At 39.5% G+C, this 20,646-nt stretch overlaps 1 protein-coding gene and 1 pseudogene across 2 annotated transcripts; one reads left to right on the top strand and one right to left on the bottom strand.

The window, feature by feature from the left end:
• Nucleotides 1–1,637: 1,637 nt before the first annotated feature.
• Nucleotides 1,638–7,838, bottom strand: LOC148359169 (zinc finger BED domain-containing protein 5-like; annotated as a pseudogene).
• On the top strand, nucleotides 7,443–19,681 carry LOC148359168 (insulin-like). 2 transcript variants are annotated; one of them, XM_088343961.1, is made up of 3 exons: nucleotides 7,443–7,689; nucleotides 16,155–16,355; nucleotides 19,513–19,681. In XM_088343961.1, the coding sequence occupies exons 2-3, from the start codon at nucleotides 16,166–16,168 to the stop codon at nucleotides 19,656–19,658; spliced, it is 336 nt and encodes a 111-aa protein (XP_088200087.1). In that variant the 5' UTR covers nucleotides 7,443–7,689; nucleotides 16,155–16,165; the 3' UTR covers nucleotides 19,659–19,681. The 2 variants fall into 2 exon arrangements, with proteins under 2 accessions (XP_088200087.1, XP_088200088.1); XM_088343962.1 differs by having other exon boundaries at nucleotides 16,152–16,355.
• Nucleotides 19,682–20,646: the final 965 nt, after the last annotated feature.

The raw sequence follows: 20,646 nt of genomic DNA, 5'->3' as shown, positions 1-20,646 counted from the left end.
GCTCCTTACCCACGGTGACCACAAATGATGATAAAAATGTTAATGTGAAATGTACAGTATTTTATTTACACAGCCCTTTACAACAGACTTTTTAGTCCTCAACGTGCTTATGCTTATAAGTTATACTGTCATTTTGTCAACATTATAATTTAAGAAAAAAACAACATGAAATTGGTTCTGGCAATTCTTTAAACACTTTCTACGGACAGTGTGCCTCAAAAAAATGTTCATGAAAATAAGTGTGCCTTGTGTCAAAAAAGGTCGAACAACACTGCTCTGGAGCATCCATCCATTATCGCCACCGCCTGTCCTCAGTAGGGTCGCGGGGGTGCTGGAGCCCACCCCAGCAATCCTCGAGCAGTAGGCAGGGGACATCCTCAAATGGTTGTCACCCAGTTGCAGGGCACACAGAGAAAGACAATTTACTTGCTCATACACACCTAGGGACAATTTGAAATGCCCATTAACCTAACATGAATGTTTTTTGTAATGTGGGAGGAAACCAGAGTGCCCGAAAGAAACACACGCAGGCACGGGGAGAACATCCAAACTCCACACGGGGAGGCTGCAGTAGCTGAACTTGAACACTGAACTTCTGCACCGTGGGGCTGCGCGCTAACCACCCAGCTGCCATTCCGACCCTCTAGAGCAGTGGTTCCTAAAATTTCTGCAGTGATGTACCCCCTTAGAAATATATTTTTAGTCAAGTACCCCCTGACACGGGCAAAACATTTTTGGAAGAAAAAAGAGGTATAGTGCTGTAAAGTCAGATTTATTCAAGCCTAACAACAGTGAACCTGACAAAAACATTCATATGGCAAACATTGCTTGTACAACAGAAAAACAGAAGACGTTGACCACCAGAAGGAATAAAACCTGTCAGGAAACGGACCGGGAAGCAGGAAGTCGGAACTCATATGCGTAGACGATCTGTCACTTTAATTAGGAAATTAAAGTTGTCGAACACACAAACGGACCAAAGACAAAGCAAAACAGGTTTAAAGGCAATCAAAATTACAAACTAGGTATTACTCAGATGAAACAGGCATGAACAGGTCTTCAACAGGGTAAAGCAATGGTCTGGCCACGGGCAGTCCCAAAAGAAGCGTTTAAGTACTCCACAAACAATCAGTTCAATGCGTCTCAACCGGTGTCAGGGGGCGGGGCCAGCTGGGTGTCATGACAACTGTGCAGGACATGACAAAAACCAGTCAAAACTCAAATATGCAAAATGCTGTTAATAATAAATGGAATAGATCAATATAGATTAATAACAAAATATGTTCACAGAAAATAAATCTATAACTTAATTATAAATAAATAATATTTAAATATAATATAACTTTATGATTAAAGATTTGCTCACAAATAATAATTAATATTAACCCTTTTAGAATAAAAAAGGAGATTGCATGTGAATGACTTTGCATTAAACAGGTGACTTGAATTGAACATCATGTATTAGGCAGTGATTTATGAACAGGAAAAAAATGTACATTTCATTGAGAAATATGAGCTTCCACCTCACTGAGGATCTTGGTGGCAAAGAGGCAACTGCAATGATCAAGCTCTTCTCCATGTCTGTTTCATTGCTTTGTTTTGATCAGCATCATTGCTGAGAAGGAGGCCTCACACAGCTATGTGGATGCAAACGGTAGCAGATGCTCCAAAACTTTCTGTCCCAGCTCAGGGTGCTCCTGACTCACACACAGCCAAAACTGTATGAGAGTGGATGCACCAAACTTAATCTGTAGGGCACAGTCAGATGCTACTTCCAACAGTTTTTTCCTAATGAGTGACAGGAAGCTTGCTTCTGTGTGCTTCAGACAAGAGAAATGGGTTTCTCACCCAATCCAACTGCGCAGATTTCTCATCTATGTAACTAAAGTAGGAGTGAAAACCACTGATCAGGTTAGCCAAATGTTTAAGTATGACTAACTTCACTGGAGCTGTCACCACATCCTAATTGGAGAAAAACACACTCAACTGAAGAAAGCAGGTGGAACCTCCTGATCACATACCATTTTGCACATCTCGCTTTCTTCAGGAAACCACCTTGTCATACAGGTTTAGGATGCTGGTGTCCTTGCCCTGCAGGGACATGTTCAGTTCCTTCAGTTTCCTGAATGTGTCTGCCGGATAGCAAAGCTATGCAAGCCAGTCCGTGTCTCAAGCATGGTAGCATGGGGAGATATGTGCTCTTTCAGGAAGGCGTACACTTCACCTCGCATTTCAAACAGCCTGCTGGGTACTCTTCCACGGGACAGCCAGCGCACTTCAGTATGGAAGAGCAGTTCTGTGGGTTCAGCTCACGTATTTTCACAGATGCTGCTGAACAAACATGCTTTAAGTGGCCTTTACTTGATCAAGTTTCTAACTTGACAGCTGTTGTTCTTCTTGGACTCTAGCGTTTTACACAGTGTGTCTACTTGATGTTGGGATTTTCTTTTTAAATCCGTGCTATGAGCCCTTTAGCGCTGCCCATCATTGATGCAGCCCCATCTGTGCAGAAGCTGCTGCGGGATTTCTAGCTGATAGCGATTATGGAGAAAAACATATTAACGACATTATAAATGTTCCGGTTGTTCGCCCCTCCATTTCTTTGCAGAATGGAATGTGTTCACAGATGTTGTCTGTGTCAATGTATCTTAAAAATGCAACAAGTTGCACATGTCCGCTCACATCTGTGGATTCATCCAGCAGCAGTGAAAATTAGACAACTTGTTCGACAATGCTTGTGCCCATGATATCTATTCTGCGGCAAACGGTGTCAGTAGACAGAGGCACCGTTTTTAATGTATCCGCTGTTTTTTTGTCCATTATAGTTTCGGCAAAAAAAAAAAAGTGCCTGGGGTGGGTCAAAGCTTGTGGACGTAAATCCTATTAAAACATATTCTTCCATGTACTTTATTGACTTCGTCGTCTCTGGTGATGTCTTCTTAGTCACTACTTCAGTACTTTTAGCAGCATGGCTGTCCTTAAGCCATGTCTCCATAGTTATAGTGTTATAGTAATGACAGGTCGTTGATGAGTACGTCAGTGGGTAAAACTAAGTTGGTTTGGTGGGGAACATTTTACTTCAAAGGATATTAAAACTAAACACTGAATATAAAATTCAGAGCATGAACACATATTTATATTATTTCGAACTTTTTACAAAATAATTTCTCTCAAGATTTATTGAGATTGCTAAAATCCGTTCAATACTGTCTCGGTCGGATGCGGAAATTATAATTCATGCTTTTGTTACCTCCCGTCTTGATTACTGTAATGCACTACTCTCTGGTCTCCCGGAGTCTGGAATCAAGTCTCTTCAGCCGGTACAAAATGCCGCAGCGAGACTTTTAACTAGGACAAAAAAGTCCGATCACATAACACCGATTTTGGCTAACCTGCATTGGCTCCCAGTTAGCCTTAGATGTGATTTCAAGGTTCTCTTATTATTATACAAAATCATACATGGACTTGCTCCCTCTTGTCTTTCAGATCTAATTTCCCCCTATGTCCCGGTCCGAAGCCTACGATCTGAGAGTGCCGGTCTTCTGGTGATCCCAAGAGAAAAGAAGTGTTCTGCTGGTTCGAGAGCGTTCTCCATCCGGGCACCGGTGCTGTGGAATGCTCTTCCACCTGAGATCCGATCTGCAACCTCAGTGGAAATGTTTAAATCTAAGCTTAAAACTCACTTCTATTCCATAGCATATGAATAACCTACTCTTCTCGTCGGCTGAAAAATAGTCTGTGTAATATAGTGTAATAATCTGTGAAGCCCTTTGAGACTCTTCGTGATTTAGGGCTATACAAATAAAAATGACTTGACTTGACTTATTATTAGGATGAGCCTACCGATTTAGATAGATATTTTGGAAAGCTTCACATATCACCTGCATCACCGCCACGTACCCCCAGGGGTACGCGTACCCCCATTTGAGAACTACTGCTCTAGTGGGTGCTGACACGCAGACCGACTGGAGGACTCCATACCTGTTGATAATTACCTGTACCTGACCCTATTCAGGAGAAAGATAGTTAAGGACTGTGCCACAGCAGAAGCTTCACTTTTTGATGTTTGTTCATGCCTGTTTATATTTCTCGACTCCTTGATTACGCTCTTTGATCGATCCTAGACTTTCTGGACTTAGCCAACTGTGAGTATTTTCTGGATATTGTTTTGTGTATTTTTTCCTTCCTTCCATGTGCAGAGCGCCTATTGTTAATTACCTTTGTCCCAATAATTGTGTCTGCGCTTGGGTTCGCCAACCAAAAACCGTCTTTGTCCTCACGATTATTTGGAGTTTTCATGAGACAAAACGCAAACCATTTGTGGATGGAAAAACCTACAAGTATAAATTCGTCTTTATGAAAATAATTTTAATGTAGCTTCTATTTTACGAAAAGCTTTGATGGAAATAAAGCTTGTATTGACTGTTTTTCCTGATTTTACCTTTTTGTAGCTTGAACTGCTCATCAATAATGATACGAAATTCTAGGCTTCACACCCTACAAAAATGTCAAATTATTAAAACATAAAAAAAGATGTTCCATTGTCAGTTAACCACAGATACGGATTACTTTTTAATGCCCTCCGTCTTATCTGCTAAAATTCTAGTGCAGCTGTTGTTTCACAGAGAAAATTATCTTGACCACGCCAGGTAAAAATCTCAAATTAAAAGATGGATGGGAGTGATTGTTCCCAGCAGTGCACTCAACGACTGAGTCATCCATTGATATAAAATGATACTATGTGTGACCTCTTATCTAAATTTGGCCTACACTCGCCAATGATTTTGAAGAAAAGAGCTGCTACACATGACAGGACACAGAGCCCTATGAGTAAACAACTTTTATTGGTGAAACTTGTAATCTTCCTAAAAAATTATTTGGGTACGCATCAGTAATACTGTACATTTGAATAAGCAATTACTTTGTGGTCAGTATTGGTAGTTATTGTTGTTATTGATGCTTAAGAGCAGTATTTCTCAAACATTTTTGAGAAAGGCACAGCTTTTATACAAAAACATTAATTCACGGCGACAGTTTTATGTTATTGTTTTTTAAACTTTGAATTTTTGTGTTGCTTCAATTGACAGTGCGCGCTTTTTTTTTCTTTTTAGTGTCCACTGTGACTATTGAGATAATACAGGTTATACATCTTGGTTGATGATTATGCTGTAGTTTTGAAATGTAGGATATTTGTGACTTTTTTCAAGTTTTACTACATTTTTGTCGCGTTTATGGGAATAACAAAAAAGATAACAATTTAAATGAGCAAAAGATATATTTTTGGGGTGGAAATACGAAAAAAAAACTCAAATCAGCAACAACAACAAAAAAACTTTAAAAAAATAATAGTTCTTATTATAACTTCATGAGCAGATAATTAGCATACAAACGAATAATAATCTGCTGTTAGTTTTTTGAGATTGTATATGTGTATCAATCACGACACAATGTGTTACCTTTCTGTACTAGACATTTCCCCGCTGATTTTAAAAAAAATGTAACCAATGGACTTAAATGAGTTCATTATTATGGCTGTGGCTTAAAGTCTGTTGCGGGTTGTACAAAAACAAAATTGAGTTTGATCTAAATTGCACATGAGGATTTCTACGGCTTTCCACCATGTCCTGCGGAAAGACAATGAGAACAGCGAAAAAGGTCATTGGTGCCCCCCTCACACCCTTCTTGGACATGTACAACTCTGCAAATGACCCCAACCATCTAGAAGCCTCTTCGACCTGGTGCCATCAGGGAATAGACTGCAGTCTCTCAAAGCAATAACCAGCAGGCTCAATGGAAGCTTCTTCCATCAGGATGGCGGGAATCTGAACTCTTTCGATGCATTACCCCCAAAACCTTTCCCACCCCACCCCCTGCCAAATCAATCAACAAGTGCTGCATTTAGATACCGGCTATGTGTCATGAACCGGAACAGGATCAGGACCCAAATGGACATCATGGACAATCCATCGCATCCACTACACAGCATTATCTCCAGACAGAAGAGCAGTTTCAGCGACAGACTGCTGTCACTGTCTTGTACTACGGACAGACTGAAGAGATCTTTTCTTCCTCATGCCATGAGGCTCTTTAACTCCACCCGGCAGAGTAAAGGCCCACATTAAACCACACCACCTACATTGGATATTACCGAATCTTACTGCAATATGTATTCTGTGTAGCACTATTTAGTTACTTTATATAACACGCTACAGTGGGCATTTGCACGTCACACTGGGTATTTGTATATTGTATTCTTTTGGCTTTATTATTGTACTGTTCTCAGCTCAGGGATGCTGCTGGAAATGTGAATTTCCCTTCGGGGATGAATAAAGTATCTATCTATCTATCTATCTATCAAATGCGTGACGTTTCTCACATAAACCTTTTATTTTACGGGAAATGGGGAGTCATACACGTTAGGCAGCAGTCTGGCGTGGAATGATAGGAAGCCAGAGGCCGACGAGATCGATACCAATTGCCCGAGCAGATATCGGACAGATGGGGTCGATAAGGGACAGGACGGGACAGACAGGATTGATATCAAAACAGGATATCGAAAATAAACAGGACAAACTAGACAAGAAGGAAACTGGAAACCGATATTAAACAACGGGACTGACGGGATTGATATCAAAACAGGTTATCGGAATTAAACAGCAAAAACTAGACGGGAACAAAACTGGAAACCGATATTAAACAGGGCAAATAAATGGGAACGATGCCGGACAGGAAACAGGACCGAGTCAAAACCCACGTCTTGCGGGGCAGACGTTCGTTGACGGACTGACAAAGGAAGAGTAAGAGCACTGAGCTTAAATAGACGGAAAGCCAATCCGTCAACGAGCCGCAGCTGGCACCACACGGGCGGGGCCAATTGAGCGCCATGGCAACCGTGACACTATGCTCTGCACAATTTTTTTTATCCAATACCAAAATAGTTTTATATTTAATATGCATCATGTTTCCTTGCTGGTATTTGTTATTTGTATTGTGCCCAATTTTCTTGCATGTTTGCACGCGGAGAAGAGGAAGTAATTCTATCTGCGCTGCATGTTGTGCATATAGCATATCTGACAATAAAGTTGAACTTGAATTGAGTAATCAGGTGTGCTCTGTAGTCTGGAATTTACAATATATCATTTTGTACCGTTTTCGAAAGTAACCCTCCCAAGTAGCCGACCAAGCCTGTGTGTGTGTGAACGTACATTGAATGCAACAAAAGGAGAAATGTTCTTACATAATTAACCTAAAAGTGCTGAAGCTTGAATTTTTCTTGCACACAACTGCATCCAATATTTACCTCACATGGCCATTCGCCAGCCAGCAAATCCTTTAATCTATTACCCAATGTGACATATGGTGTTTGTTACCCAGTGAACTCTTGCCATACAGGTCATAAGCATGCCAGGCCAGGCTGGCCAAACGGGGTCTTCCTGCTTTAACTTGATCTAGACTCCGTACGCCGTAAATGACTTAGCGCGAATCAGGAGCAGATCAACATGCCTGCGGGGTCAAAGTGTTAATAAGAAGAAAAGAGTGTCACTCTGAAGCTGACTAAATGCAGTACCGCATGTCTTGGAAATGTAGCCAAGTGGAGATGTTCTTTGCACCCGCTTGACCCGACAGGTCCACTCGCCTTTTTCATCTCCAACCACCAACTGCTCCAGTGCGCCGAGGCCGCTGAAAAAGGTAAGTCCTTTTTTCTGCATTCTCTCAAGATCCTGACTTTGAACAAGAACACGAGCACGTATAATGAACACGTAAAGGAGCAGCACGGCAGGCTGAGCTATTATTCCGAAAGGCTGGCACCCGGCCAGGTAGAATGCCAATGTTGTCATGCTGGCGCCGGTGCGCTGTTAAAGATTACTGTTAAAATGAGTCTTTTTCAAGCCTATCATTTGCAGTGCATTAATATGCTTTTGTGTGCTTTCCAATTGACTGCCAAAAAACGTTTTCACCTTGAAATGTCCAACCTGGAGTAATTCATCACAAATGACGCTGATAAGTTTATTTTCTTTTGAATATTGGGCACCTGCAAAGGAGACTGCACAGGATGCCAGTTTATTTTTACTATTATACCTCACTGTTGCACACCTACCAACATGACCGTTTTATGTGCTGGACCAGTGTTTTTTAACCAGTGTGCCGGGGCACACTAGTGTGCCATGAGACCTTATCTCGTGTGCCACAGGAAATTGCCCAATTTTATTATCTTATCGTTACTTTATTGGTATTAAAATAAAATATCACATTCTGCCATTGATTGCCCTGCTGTAACATTCATCTGTACTGGTAGGTGGCAGCATTTACTTTTTCTCTTTTCTTAAAGTAATTATCTGAACATGAGACAGAGCCGGTACAAATATCTAATAATCAACACAAAATAATGAAATAAATGTAATAAAGTAAAAATCATAATTCAAATATCTTTATAATCTCAAACAAAGATTGAAAAAAGGTTAGAATGTATTTAATCATATTTTGTTTGACTAGAAAATCATTTTTACTCATTTTTAGTTTGTTTTCTAAAAAAAAGTCAGGTCAAGTCATGTTTATTTGTATAACCCTTAATCACAAAGAGTATCAAAGGGCTGCACAGACCACAGATTATTGCAAACCACGGACTATTATTACACCATCCACTGATCCAAAACCTACATCAGGGCAAGGAAAAACTCAAAAACCTCAACATGAGGAGAACAGCATGAAATATAGCTAAACTTGAAAACAGATGAAACATATAATACAATTCCAAATCACAGCAACATTTCTAACCAGAATGAATAAATTGGTTTACCTCCTGACCCACGGTAAACACAAATGATGATAAAAATGTTCATGTTAACTGTACAGTACTTTATTTACACAGCCCTTTACAACAGTACTTTCAGTGTACCAAAGTGCTTATACTTATACTTTATACTGTCATTTTGGCAACGTGATAATTTAACTAAAAAAATCATCAACTTGAAACTGGTACTGGCAATTTATCTTTAAACATTTTCTATGGACGGTGTGCCTCAAATATTTTTCATGAATATAATGTGCCTTGTGTCAAAAAAGGTTGAAAAACCCTTTCTTAGCCTTAAAAAAGCCGATGAAAAAAAAATAAAAATGAAAATCCATGACTTTTTCAAATTCAAACAACCATAGTGGCTATTTGCTTTATTTTGAATCAAGACTAAGTCTTGGTAGATATTTGTCACTTCTGGTTGTGAAGGTGGGGTTCGCTGTCTGAGGTGTCTTTAAAAAGTTCAAAGTAGAATATTTTCTCTATTAATTAAATGCTAACAATGCCCAGTTGAGTTCAAAGAGCCTTTATATATTTTATCTAATGTGCCTTTCCGCTTTTTATTATCGCACCGCTGTTCCAGGAATCGCAAGACATTAGGAAGCTAGGGAGAAAGTGGGAGGTCGGATAGAGAATGATTTCATGCTAGTGTAGCCTAAAAATGGTTAAAGTATAACGATGCCTGTTTTAAATACAGTACGAAAGTCAACCCAAAGCCCCAATAAGGTTTAAAAAAGAAGTCTATTAGTACTTGAGGAATGAGCTGACCAAGGCTGCGATCATGACTTTAAGCCATGATATGGCGGCAGACGGTAGCACATTTTTAAGTTACGGACACCACCTTGAAACAAGTGCATGCTCTTGTTTTGTTTTTTTTATTAAAATTCCGGAGACGGATTGTGTTTTGCACATAAATGTGAATTTCCCTGCGGGGATGAATAAAGTATCTATCTATCTATCTATCTAAATAGAGAGTGCACAATATAATTTTATGTCAAAAGGTTGGCATGTATCCTGTTGTTGTTTTTCTGTCTATCTACCTATCTATCTACCTACCTACCTACCTACTTACCTACCTACCTACCTACCTACCTACCTACCTACCTGCCTACCTATTTACCTACTTACCTAAAAGTAGCAAAAACACACACAAAATTTTGGGGGACGATGGCCAACCCAAATGCCCAAACACCCAAACAAGTTAAGTACCTCGGCACCTTCCTCTAGTCTAAGAGATTTTAATTTAAAAAAAAGATCAGGGTAGGACCTCTAAAACAGGTTCGATTTTTGCATATTGACACTCCTGTTCTCCTTGCAAGCTCAACATAAATTGATGTATGCTCTCCTTATTTTGACCGCCTACTAACTTATAAACCAAGGGGTGTCCAACTTTTTTTTTGTTTCCAGCGGCGCAGTTTTCCCCTCTCTTCTGAATTCTTTACGTGGCGTAACGTATATTCAGATCATGTCATTTAAAATAGCAACAAATATATAGTTACATAGCGACAAGTATACAGTTTTTACTAATGCGCCGAACGAAAAGGCAAATGAGGGCTGAGTTTTGACAGCACCCGACTTTTGTTGTTCACAAACATCTTTATGAGCCGACTCTTGAAAGTGAACCAAGGGAGCCGGCCACCCACCAATCAACAGCCGGTTCCCTCTGAGATATCTTTTTTTTTCTTGTGATTGGTCAATATGCATTTTTTGGGAGCATAAAAAAGGTTAAAACATTTGTGTATTTTATCCTTTTTTTTGTGCATTTACTAATGTTTTAATTTTATTTCCTGTGTTCAGTGCTAATGTGTCCATGTAAAAATGTTAAATATTATTTTTTCTAATTTTATCTCACTTTTTCCTATTACTTTTTGTATTTAATTTTGTTTAACTTCTTTTTTTTTTCATTTTTCCTATATTGTTCCCCCCTTTTCAGCAAACCTATACATAATGTTACATTAAAATTGGTAATGTAGGGATAAAGGCAACAAAAACAACCCAAAGAGCCACTTGGGACCCGAAAGAGACGGATCTTTTCAGTGAACTGAGCCGAAAAAGTCAGTTCTCTAAAATTATTCGGAATTACATCTAGGAAAATTTACAATTCTTTCACAAACAACTTATTTTTAAAGATACTGGAATACACTTTTCGGGGTATCTAGTTACTTTTACTACAGAACAATTTAGTTACTAACCAAGTTACTTTTTGGAAGAAGTAGTAAGTAGCTATAACTAATTACTTATTTTAAGTAACGTGCCCAATGCTGCTAAAATAACAACTTACCATATTATTCGTGGTTCATGGATTCCCTAACCGCATGGGCCGTCAAGGCACCACCACAACTCGGGACAGCTTTCTCCACTGCTGACGATTTTAGGGTCATGACCAAGTTGGCACCAGTCCATTCCTTAATGTAGTCAGCCATGATGGTTTTGTTTTCCTCTTTTTCTGGCCCCTTGGACTGTGCCCTGGAGAATGATCTTGGCTGGTCCTGATGATCTTGTGACATGACCATACTACCGTTCACAACAATTTTTGTAGGGTCTAATTTGCCATCTGATGGTGTAGCGCCCTGCTATTAATTGAGCTCACACCGTAAGAGCCAGTTCTCTCAAAAGAGCTGCAATTCCCATCACCAAATCATATCGACTCGGTCATGAGCTGTCATAGAAAAAAGGTATCTATTTTTTCCTTTTAACCTTTATCCACGTTTGGAATTGCTGAATCAATACTTAAATGTTTGTTCAGATTTGTTTTTATTATTTTGTTTACAATATACAACATGGTTGTACTATTTTCTTTGGAAAATACCCAACAAGATATTTTTCTTAATGTTGAATTTATTTAATGGCAATTTACCTTTTCAGGTTCCTAATTATTAAATTACTACCATTACAAGTATGTAAAAAAAAAAAACGGACTGGCATTTCAGTTCTTGCTCATCCCTCATATCTCATATATTATACAATATTGTATTTTTTTCATTTTTCAATTTATGACCAAAATTAGTTTTTGACCTCAAGATATAACTTTCTTATCGTAATTTCTTTGATTTTTTGTACCAGCACAAGTATACGAAAGTCTGTATTTTTAGGACAGATTTTTTTTTTTTGCACGAATTGCATTATTGTGATGCTCTAATACTGGGGTCTTCAATGTGGTGCCTGTGGGCACAAGGTAGCTCCCTAGGACCCCCTGAGTAGCGCATGGACTGATCCTGTCATGATTACCGATGAGAATCACCTGTGCCCGCCATTTGGCTGCAGGTTCTGATTGGCTCCTTGTCCCTACTTAAACCCAGTCCTGTCAATCCCCTGTTGTCAGTCCGTCTGCGAACCTCTGTTTATGCAAGGCAAGCCTTTTTTCAACCCTGACTCCCGCCTGTCCTGTTTTTGCTCCTGTTTGTCTCCGGCTACCACCTGCTTGATCCCGACCACGTCTGCTCTCCCGTCCCGGCTTGCGACCCATTTTTTATCCCGACTACATCTACTCTCCCGTCCTGGCTTACGACTCGTTTACGACCCCGAGCACGCTTTTTCTCTCCCTGTCTCAGTTACCGACCTGTTTTTCCGCCCCTGACACCGCCATCGCTCGCAACGGAAACAACATCCATCCATCAATACGAGTGCGAGAACGACTTGATTCCTGCGTCCAGTGAGCATTGGATCGCGGGTGCTGCCCTTCTTCTTTCTTTCAATAAATTTGTGGGAAAACGTTATGCGATTGGGTCTACCTTGTGTGCTGGTCGGGACAGATCCTGAAAATATAGCATAGGTCATTGCAATTTTCCCACAAATATTATTTCTAACTAGCATGACTGAGCCTATTTCAACCTCTAATACTTACAACCTGGTAATGATATAAAATTACAAGGTAACCACATAGCAATAACATGTTATTTAAAAAAAGCTTTTTGAACTGGTGGCCGTTTGTGTCAATCAGTAGCAACAAGTAGGTCTTAGCTTAAAAAAGGTTAGTGACCTTGCTCGATTACCACAAATGCCACTATCATCCAAAATAAAGCCAGAAGGAAAACAAAAGCTCAGCACAGAGTACATACCAAGATGCTTAACATTCCACCAGCTGACTGGTCAACCGGTTCAGGATTAGTGGCTCATACCAGAGTTGAACATAACATTGGGAATTTGCCCTTATTAAAAAAGTTAAAAAAAAAAGTACATTAATGATGTCGCTTTTGGACCCCTATTTATTATGGTGTATTTACTGCCTTTTTTTAACTGAGCGATTTACACGACAGCATATACAGTATTATTTTAGCTTTCTCTCTGTGGTCCTCCACAGAGTTCAGAGGGCCAAATATATTAAAATTACATGAACAAAAATACAAGTAGAAAATATAAACACAAAAAAGGCTTTAAATTAACGCTCTCAGGTGTACAGGAGACACAGCTTAACATGTTTTGTTTAATGCTGGCTTGCTGTGTTCAATTGAAAATGTATTCAAGAGTGTTTGTAGTTAAAGGGCAACTAAAAAAACACCTACAACTCCTCAACTCCTGCCTTTCTGAGATAAAATCATGGTTCACCGTCAACCTTTTAAAACTGAACAGCTATAAAACTGAACTATCTTTCATCGGCCGTCCACCCTCTCTAAAGTTGACTCCTTCTCTCTTTCTGTTGACAATTCCGCAGTTTTCCCACACCTCTGGTCAAGAGTCTGTGACATTGTCGACAGCACACTCTCTTTTAACTACCATTTAAACAACATAACCGAGTCAGCCTACTTTCACCTGTGCGCCATCAACCATCACCGCCCTTCCCTCAACCCTCACACAACCACAATCCTCATCCAGAGCCTTGTCACCTTACGCCTTGATTACTGCAATTTCCTCCGACGCGGTTTACCTCAAAGTCCCTCCATAAACTTCAGCTGGTCCATAACTCGCGCACATCATCACCAAAAAAACCCTTTCACCATCATATTACCCCTGTCCTTCAAGCATTACAAAATCCTGCTCTTCACCTACATGGCAATTAGTAACCTTGCCCCTCCCTACCTAACCGACCTCCTTCACACTGCTGTGCCATCCCGCACCCTCAGATCCTCTTCGTCCGCCAATCACACTATACTCGCTGCTTGCCTCAGCCCAATCAGGAGCATAGCTTTCAGCCGCTCTTTCAAGTCAAGTTAAGTCACATTTATTTATTTATTTAGCCCTTAATCACAAAAATGTCTCAAAGGACTGCACAGGATTACAATTACACAATCACCTGATCTTAAACCAACATGCGGGCAAGGAACAACTCAAAACCTCAGCGTGAGGAAAAAGAGAAACCTTGAGAAGGGGCCTAACAAGTGGTAATACCCCTTCCAGGATGACCAAGGTAAAATAGATTTAGCATTACAGTACACAAACATAGTAAACACTAGGTAACATGTTGAAAATTTGTCCGGAAAGTGCATGACAGCAACGACGCCCCCAGCCTGTAAACTGTAAACCCACAGCTCTGGAACTCATTGCCGCCTGACCCTCGAAATTGTACGACCCTGTCCACATTCAAATCCGGACTCAAAACTCACCTCATCAAACTTGCAGTTTCTTGATTATTGTTTTATTCTTGCTTTATTGCTTTCTCCTACTATACCTACAGCGACCTTGGGTGTCCTGAAAGACAATTCGAAGTAGAATGTATTATTATTTTTATGTGTGTGTGTGTGTGTGTGTGTGTGTGTGTGTGTGTGTGTGTGTGTGTGTGTGTGTGTGTGTGTGTGTGTGTGTGTGTGTACATATTTATCTATTTTGTTATGATTATTATTAGGTTTTTTTTCGGTCCGTCTTTTGTTTTGTTAGTTGTTTCTTTCTGAATGGCATCAATGTGAAATGTAACCCTTGCAATTTGTTACAAATTGTTTTTCAATTGAGATCCCAATGTTTACCGTCTCCTATCGCCTTCCATCCTCCGAACCACCAGTAAAGAGAAAATGTTAAAAAAATAAAAAATAAAAATAAGGGGAGAAGACTTCAATTGTCCCTAGGTGTGAATGAGCGAATTAGTTATCTGTTCCAGTAGTAAAATAACTGACAGATGTTTTGAGGAGCAAGTATCATTTTTAGGGTATTTTTGCTGTCATGTAAAAAATAAATCTCTATCTTTTGATCATTAATTTGGGGTATTTCTATAATGTTTAAAATGTACAGAGCCCATACATTTGGTTCATAGCAAGGGTCTCTGACGTGGTGCCAGCGGGCACCATGTAGTCGCCGAAGGACAGCTGAGTAGCACGCAGACAAGTTTTAAAATAGCTTAACAGTTTTGCGTCATTGTGATTTTCTAGTGTAATTGAGTTTTTAGTGGTTGACTGGTTCTATTTAACCCCTCTTCCAATAATACACTTGGTAATGACATAGTAACAACATATTAAACTATTGGCTTCCAAACATCTCTTTATATTTTTTGTTGCTTTGATGTATGTATTACCAATAATAATGTAACATCACAAACAATATGAATTATTTAGTATCTTTTGAAATGTATTAAAGGACTATAAGATAACAACCAGTATTTCATCACCCTAAAGTGAACTTTTCAAAAGTCAAGCAACAAAAAAATCCATGAAAAACACATTACACAACAAAAATCTATGCAATAAAAGAATAAACTTTTACTTTTTTACACGTAACCGATTTAATGTGAACACAGGATCCCTTAAAAAGACACAACATGATACTAATATTATTTGATGCAAAATGTATTCCTATTCACACCGATGGAATCTGTTCTAAATCTGTTTTTGTGTCAGAACTTAGTTATACCATTATACACTCCAAATGTCAATGTCACTTAAAATGAATAACAAGAAGCTTCATTAAATGAGCAAAGAAAGACCAGACGGTTCATCAAATCAGCAAAGGAAAAAACAATTCAGAAGTTTTCCAACGACGTTGATGTGAAGCTCTATGATGAATCCGATCTTTCTTGGCTTCTTGGTCTGGGTTAGCTCACCACTTGGATGACCAAGATTTTCAATCATCAAAGGAGGAATTTTCCCGGGAGGGGATAAAAATCTCACCAAAACTCGTCTAGATTTGTGTTTCATCATTAGCAAATCACACCTTCACTGAGTGAAGTCAAACGAATAAAAGTAGATATTTGGTTTTCAGATTGCGAGCAATGTTTTGTAAACTATTGCTATCGTATTTGCATGTTCTGAATGTCCTCTATGGTGGTGTGCGTGTTCTGTCCGAAGTGAGAAATGACGAAAGACTAGCTATTAGCACTCTCTATGATGTCTTTTGTTTGTTTGTAACGCTTTCTAAAGGGGGTTACAACAGCTATTATGTAAATGTGGCCCTCTGTGGAAATGACTTTGAGACCCGTCTTACGCGGTCCTTTCTTCAGCAGATTTCTGTTCTATGGCCAAGGCATCATGGGTGCTGTCAGTCCTGTTTCTGCTGGCACTTCCTGTTCCCCAGGTTGCCCCCGCCGCCACCGGACACCTGTGTGGCTCCCACCTTGTGGATGCTTTGTACTTTGTTTGTGGCGACAGGGGCTTCTTCCACAGTCCCAGACGACTTCACAAAAGGGATCTAGACCACTTGCTCAGTAAGGACATGAAAAGGTTTGCCCGTCCGCAGTTCCCAAAATTCCTTTTTTTAAGCTATGGTGTAAAACCACAATGCGTTTCCAAACTATAATCCAAGGGTCCTGTGTGGCTTGCAGTCCATTTTCGTCACCTGGCGCATTTACAAAAAAAACAACATATGCCACAATTGTTAGTTTGCATTTTTTCCCGGTGCTTTGTAGAAATCTTGGTTGCAATACAGCGACATCTACTTGTCAAATATTAAACACCAACCCTGTAAACTCTTTCACGTCTTCAGATGCATCTATTGAATAGCAGTATATACTTTTACTTGTTTGAAAAAAAATACCTAAAACGAATTCAGATTGGACAGATGGATGGAATAAAGGATATCTGGAAGACGAGTTACACAACACGATACAAGGTGAAATTAGTGGTGAAATAATGCACACTGTCCCCTTAACCTTCTATAGTCACCATACACCACTGTTTTATGCATTAAACCACCATTTTTTAAATGAACTGTTGTTTTTTTCAAATTAAAACAACAATCCTGATTTGAGCGTAGTATTTTTGTCTATGAATGCTTTATCCTAAGCAAGACTGCAAGGCTAAGTCTTTGCGTGTGGATAAACTGCTTAAACATTTGCATTACATTTCCGTTTCGGTAAACGTTTCCTACTTCCAGTTTGAAACAAACACATGTTGTTGTTTTTTTATATTCTGAAAAACAGATTGTGCTTCACACGTAAAAATGGAGTGCACAATAACATCTACCGCTTTTTAATGTCAATAGGTTAGCATGCATTACTGTCATATTAAGGCTGGGGCCTCAATTTATCCTCTTAGGGGGCACAATTGGCCCTCAGAGTGTGCATTTAAAACCCTTGGTCTAAATTGGTCCCTAGGTATGAATGAGTGTCTACAAATTCTATATCTGTGCCCTGCCTTTGGCACATCACAGGCAAGCATACAAGTGTGCGTAATGAAAAATATAGCGGTAGCTAAACTAAGCTTGGCTGTGGTTTATCTAAGTCCTGATTACAAAGTACAACACATTGAGAAAAAATTGTTATAGTTCGTTTTTTCCAGCCTTCTCCACTTGCCAAATTTTGATTCATCCATCCATCCATTATCTCAGCAGCTCACCAGGGTCACAGGGACCTTTGATTCAATCTTCAATTCTCTAGTGGCTTGATGACGAATACACAAAAAACATTCAATGAAGGGAAAATTAGGTTTTGGATTTAATTAATACTTGTGGGGACAACCCTGTTCCGTCTCCGGTAGCACAATACTTTCAAATTGCTAGATACGCTACGGCGTTAGCATCCATGAGCACTTCCACTAACAATGCAATGCGTGTGATGTCACGAGTCATCTTCCACACAAGCGGGATATGGTGGCAATCAAACATGAGACGTTCAAGTCACAGAGATTGTATAGAAGTTGCATTTAGTTGGAAATGTGAATGATCTCACATCGGATTCCACCCAAAAATGTTGTAAGTTTTGACTTGGCCAAGGCTGTGTTGATCGCTCTGCATGAGAGACGGAGTGCACTGCACGCGCATCATACAATTTAAAGAAAAACTGCTTCATTTCTTCCACGGGTTGGTGTACATGTTTTCCTCTATTTATTTTGTCATGTGGCTATTTCTAAGCAGTTTTAGAGGGTCGGCTCCAATGTGAGTATTTACTGTAATTAGTAACTAGATGGTTACTTTCAGAGTAATGCAGACTTTGGGGTGTCAGTAATTAGGGGAGTAGCGCGATTTTTAAATGAAGTAACTAATAACTAACTAATTACTGTTTTAGTAACACACCCAACACTGATTGTTACAGAGAAAAGTAATTGTGTTACAGGAAAGCATTCCTTTGTAACATGTTAGTCCGAAAAATGGGCAAAAGCCACAATCAGAATTTGGAAGTTTGCAGATAAGGTGAACATACCACAGGCAATCCAAAAATGTTTAAAGATCCATATTGGACAAAAAAAGACTGTGTTAGGAGAGTCAAAGGAGAACAACAATGTGTGGCTCATACAAAAAATGTCAGTGAGAGAGAGGCTTGGCCCGACCCTAATGTAATGATTTGCATCTTATTCCCAACTCGGCCTGAAATTTGCATTGGGTTGGGCTTGAATTCGGGCTTAAGATCTTACTTCTAGGCTAAAAGTGGCGGAAAAAACGTTTTCCCACTTGCCTAGAAGCTTGCTTGTTTGCTTTGAAATCTTCGGAACTTTTGCTATTAAATCAACATAACAATATATTGCCTTGTGCAACTTAGTCTCTATAAGTTAAACGGTTGCGGCCGTGATCGCTTTGGGTGATTACCGCCCTTTAGTGAATCATCGTTTGTGTAACCAGTAACAATTGCCAAGGTCTGCGATCAGGTGCTCAAATGGGAGCTTGAAATCTGATTGGCTAAACCAACAGCTTTATGGGACACTGATATTGTGCTTCGATGGCTCCAGAACTCATCATCAAGTTTTCTGGGCGTCTATGTTGTTTCAATGTACACTAGTTAAACATTGAATTGCAAAAAGTTTGGTTCCCAATGTGTAATATTTGGCCACCAGATGGCACCGTGTTGCCTGGTACGAGCCAGGGCCAGTGATACACGGCACAGAGTGGCGGCAGCATGCCGAACAAACATGGCGCTGATCTAAGTGGGAATTTAATGGTGTAAGAAAATACAGATTTCTCGACCTGTGATTTAATTTGAATAAAAATTAGTAGTGGTATGATAGTTGATGTATCTTGATGTTTTGTTTAGTTTTTCACTGGATGAGTTTTTTTAGTAATATTAAAAGGCACTAAATATTAAATATCATCCCTTTAAATATGAAAGCACACATCATAAAGCATTGCAACCAGGAAGAAGCAATGAAAGGAAGTTGATAATCTGGAATTTTCTAATACGTCTTGATGGGGAACATATTAACCACTGATTCAGATATTTTTAGGCCAGCAGAGAAGGCCTTGCAGGCCCTATTGGGCCACCACTGATATATTTCTACGGTTCATTGGAAAATGGTAAGAATGTTTGTCCTCCTACAGAAACCATATCACTTTCAATTATCAAACATCAGGGAGCCACTAAGCGCCAGAGACACACGGGGCTTTAGACCTGCTTGATGAAGACCCCCGCCCTAACTGGACTTTCTTCCCCTCAGGGTTCCTGTCTAGAAAGGCCAAACAAGATCAAATGCTTTGGAGAAAAATTCCGAGGAGGGACGAATCCAAGGTCAAGCGAGGTATTGTTGAGCAGTGCTGCCATAAGCCATGCAGCGTTTACCACCTTGAAGGCTATTGCAACTGATTCTACATACAACTGTGAGGAAAGACAGCTCTACGAGTCCATGTTAGGTGATCTACTGGCTGCGTTTGAACAACAAGCAATAAAGTTTCATGAACCCTAAAACAATGCTCTGCTCTGCAAAGAGTGATTTTGGTTGTTGTATTTTCAAGAAACAAGCTTCCGTCACCATTTCAAGATTGTAGGTGCAATACGACAGTGCCCTCTGCTGGCTAAGAGCAGAAAAAGCAATAGAAGCCCAATGGCTTGAATACTTAACTCTAGTCATTACGAACGTAGTGAACAACGTGATTAGACAAGGCACTCGAGGATAAACACTGTAGTAAGACTTGGACTGTCAGGACAATTAAGCAAACATCTTTTACATTAGTTATTACTTATTATTGGGAGGGTACCATTTCCTGTGGTGTCTTGGTCAAATATAGCCCTGTGGCACCCATCCCTCTTCATGAAAACAAATGGTTCCACTCGGTCTCCGACCAGGGACCTTTTGCGTGCTAGGCGAATGTGCTAAAACCACTGCACTATGGGAACACACACATTAATCATTTATTATAATCTTTGCTATATTAATATATCAACATTTTATTTGGAGACTGGCCCTAAGATGTAAGTGCAATGAAAAAAATGAAGCGAATGTGTGAAAATAATATTTGACAAGCCAGAAATACGTGTACCCGCTTACAACATACAAAATTACCTGAGCAACTAAAATTGATACAAACATTGAATTGAATAAAATGGCATTAATTATAGAGAATACAAGACACCTGAAAATGTTTACACTATTTTTTTATTTTAAAAAGCAAAGACTTTCAGAATCACTTTGGAGTAAGACTGGCCATTTTCTTTGGGGTGTGATTTGTGATTTTTTTTGTATGGAAAATTATTAAAAACTTAAAACAAAAAAGTAATTTAGATAAACAGTTAAAAAATGTAATGAATTATGGGCTTACAGTTGAACAAAAAGCTTTCACAAAAAGGTTTTGAA

The sequence above is a fragment of the Urocampus carinirostris genome, chromosome 9, assembly GCF_059441175.1.
Source record: "Urocampus carinirostris isolate Australia breed hairy pipefish chromosome 9, RoL_Ucar_1.0, whole genome shotgun sequence".
Lineage (NCBI taxonomy): Eukaryota > Metazoa > Chordata > Actinopteri > Syngnathiformes > Syngnathidae > Urocampus > Urocampus carinirostris.
The sequence above is the reverse complement of the archived record's forward strand: the minus strand, read 5'-3'. Positions and strand labels throughout refer to the sequence as shown.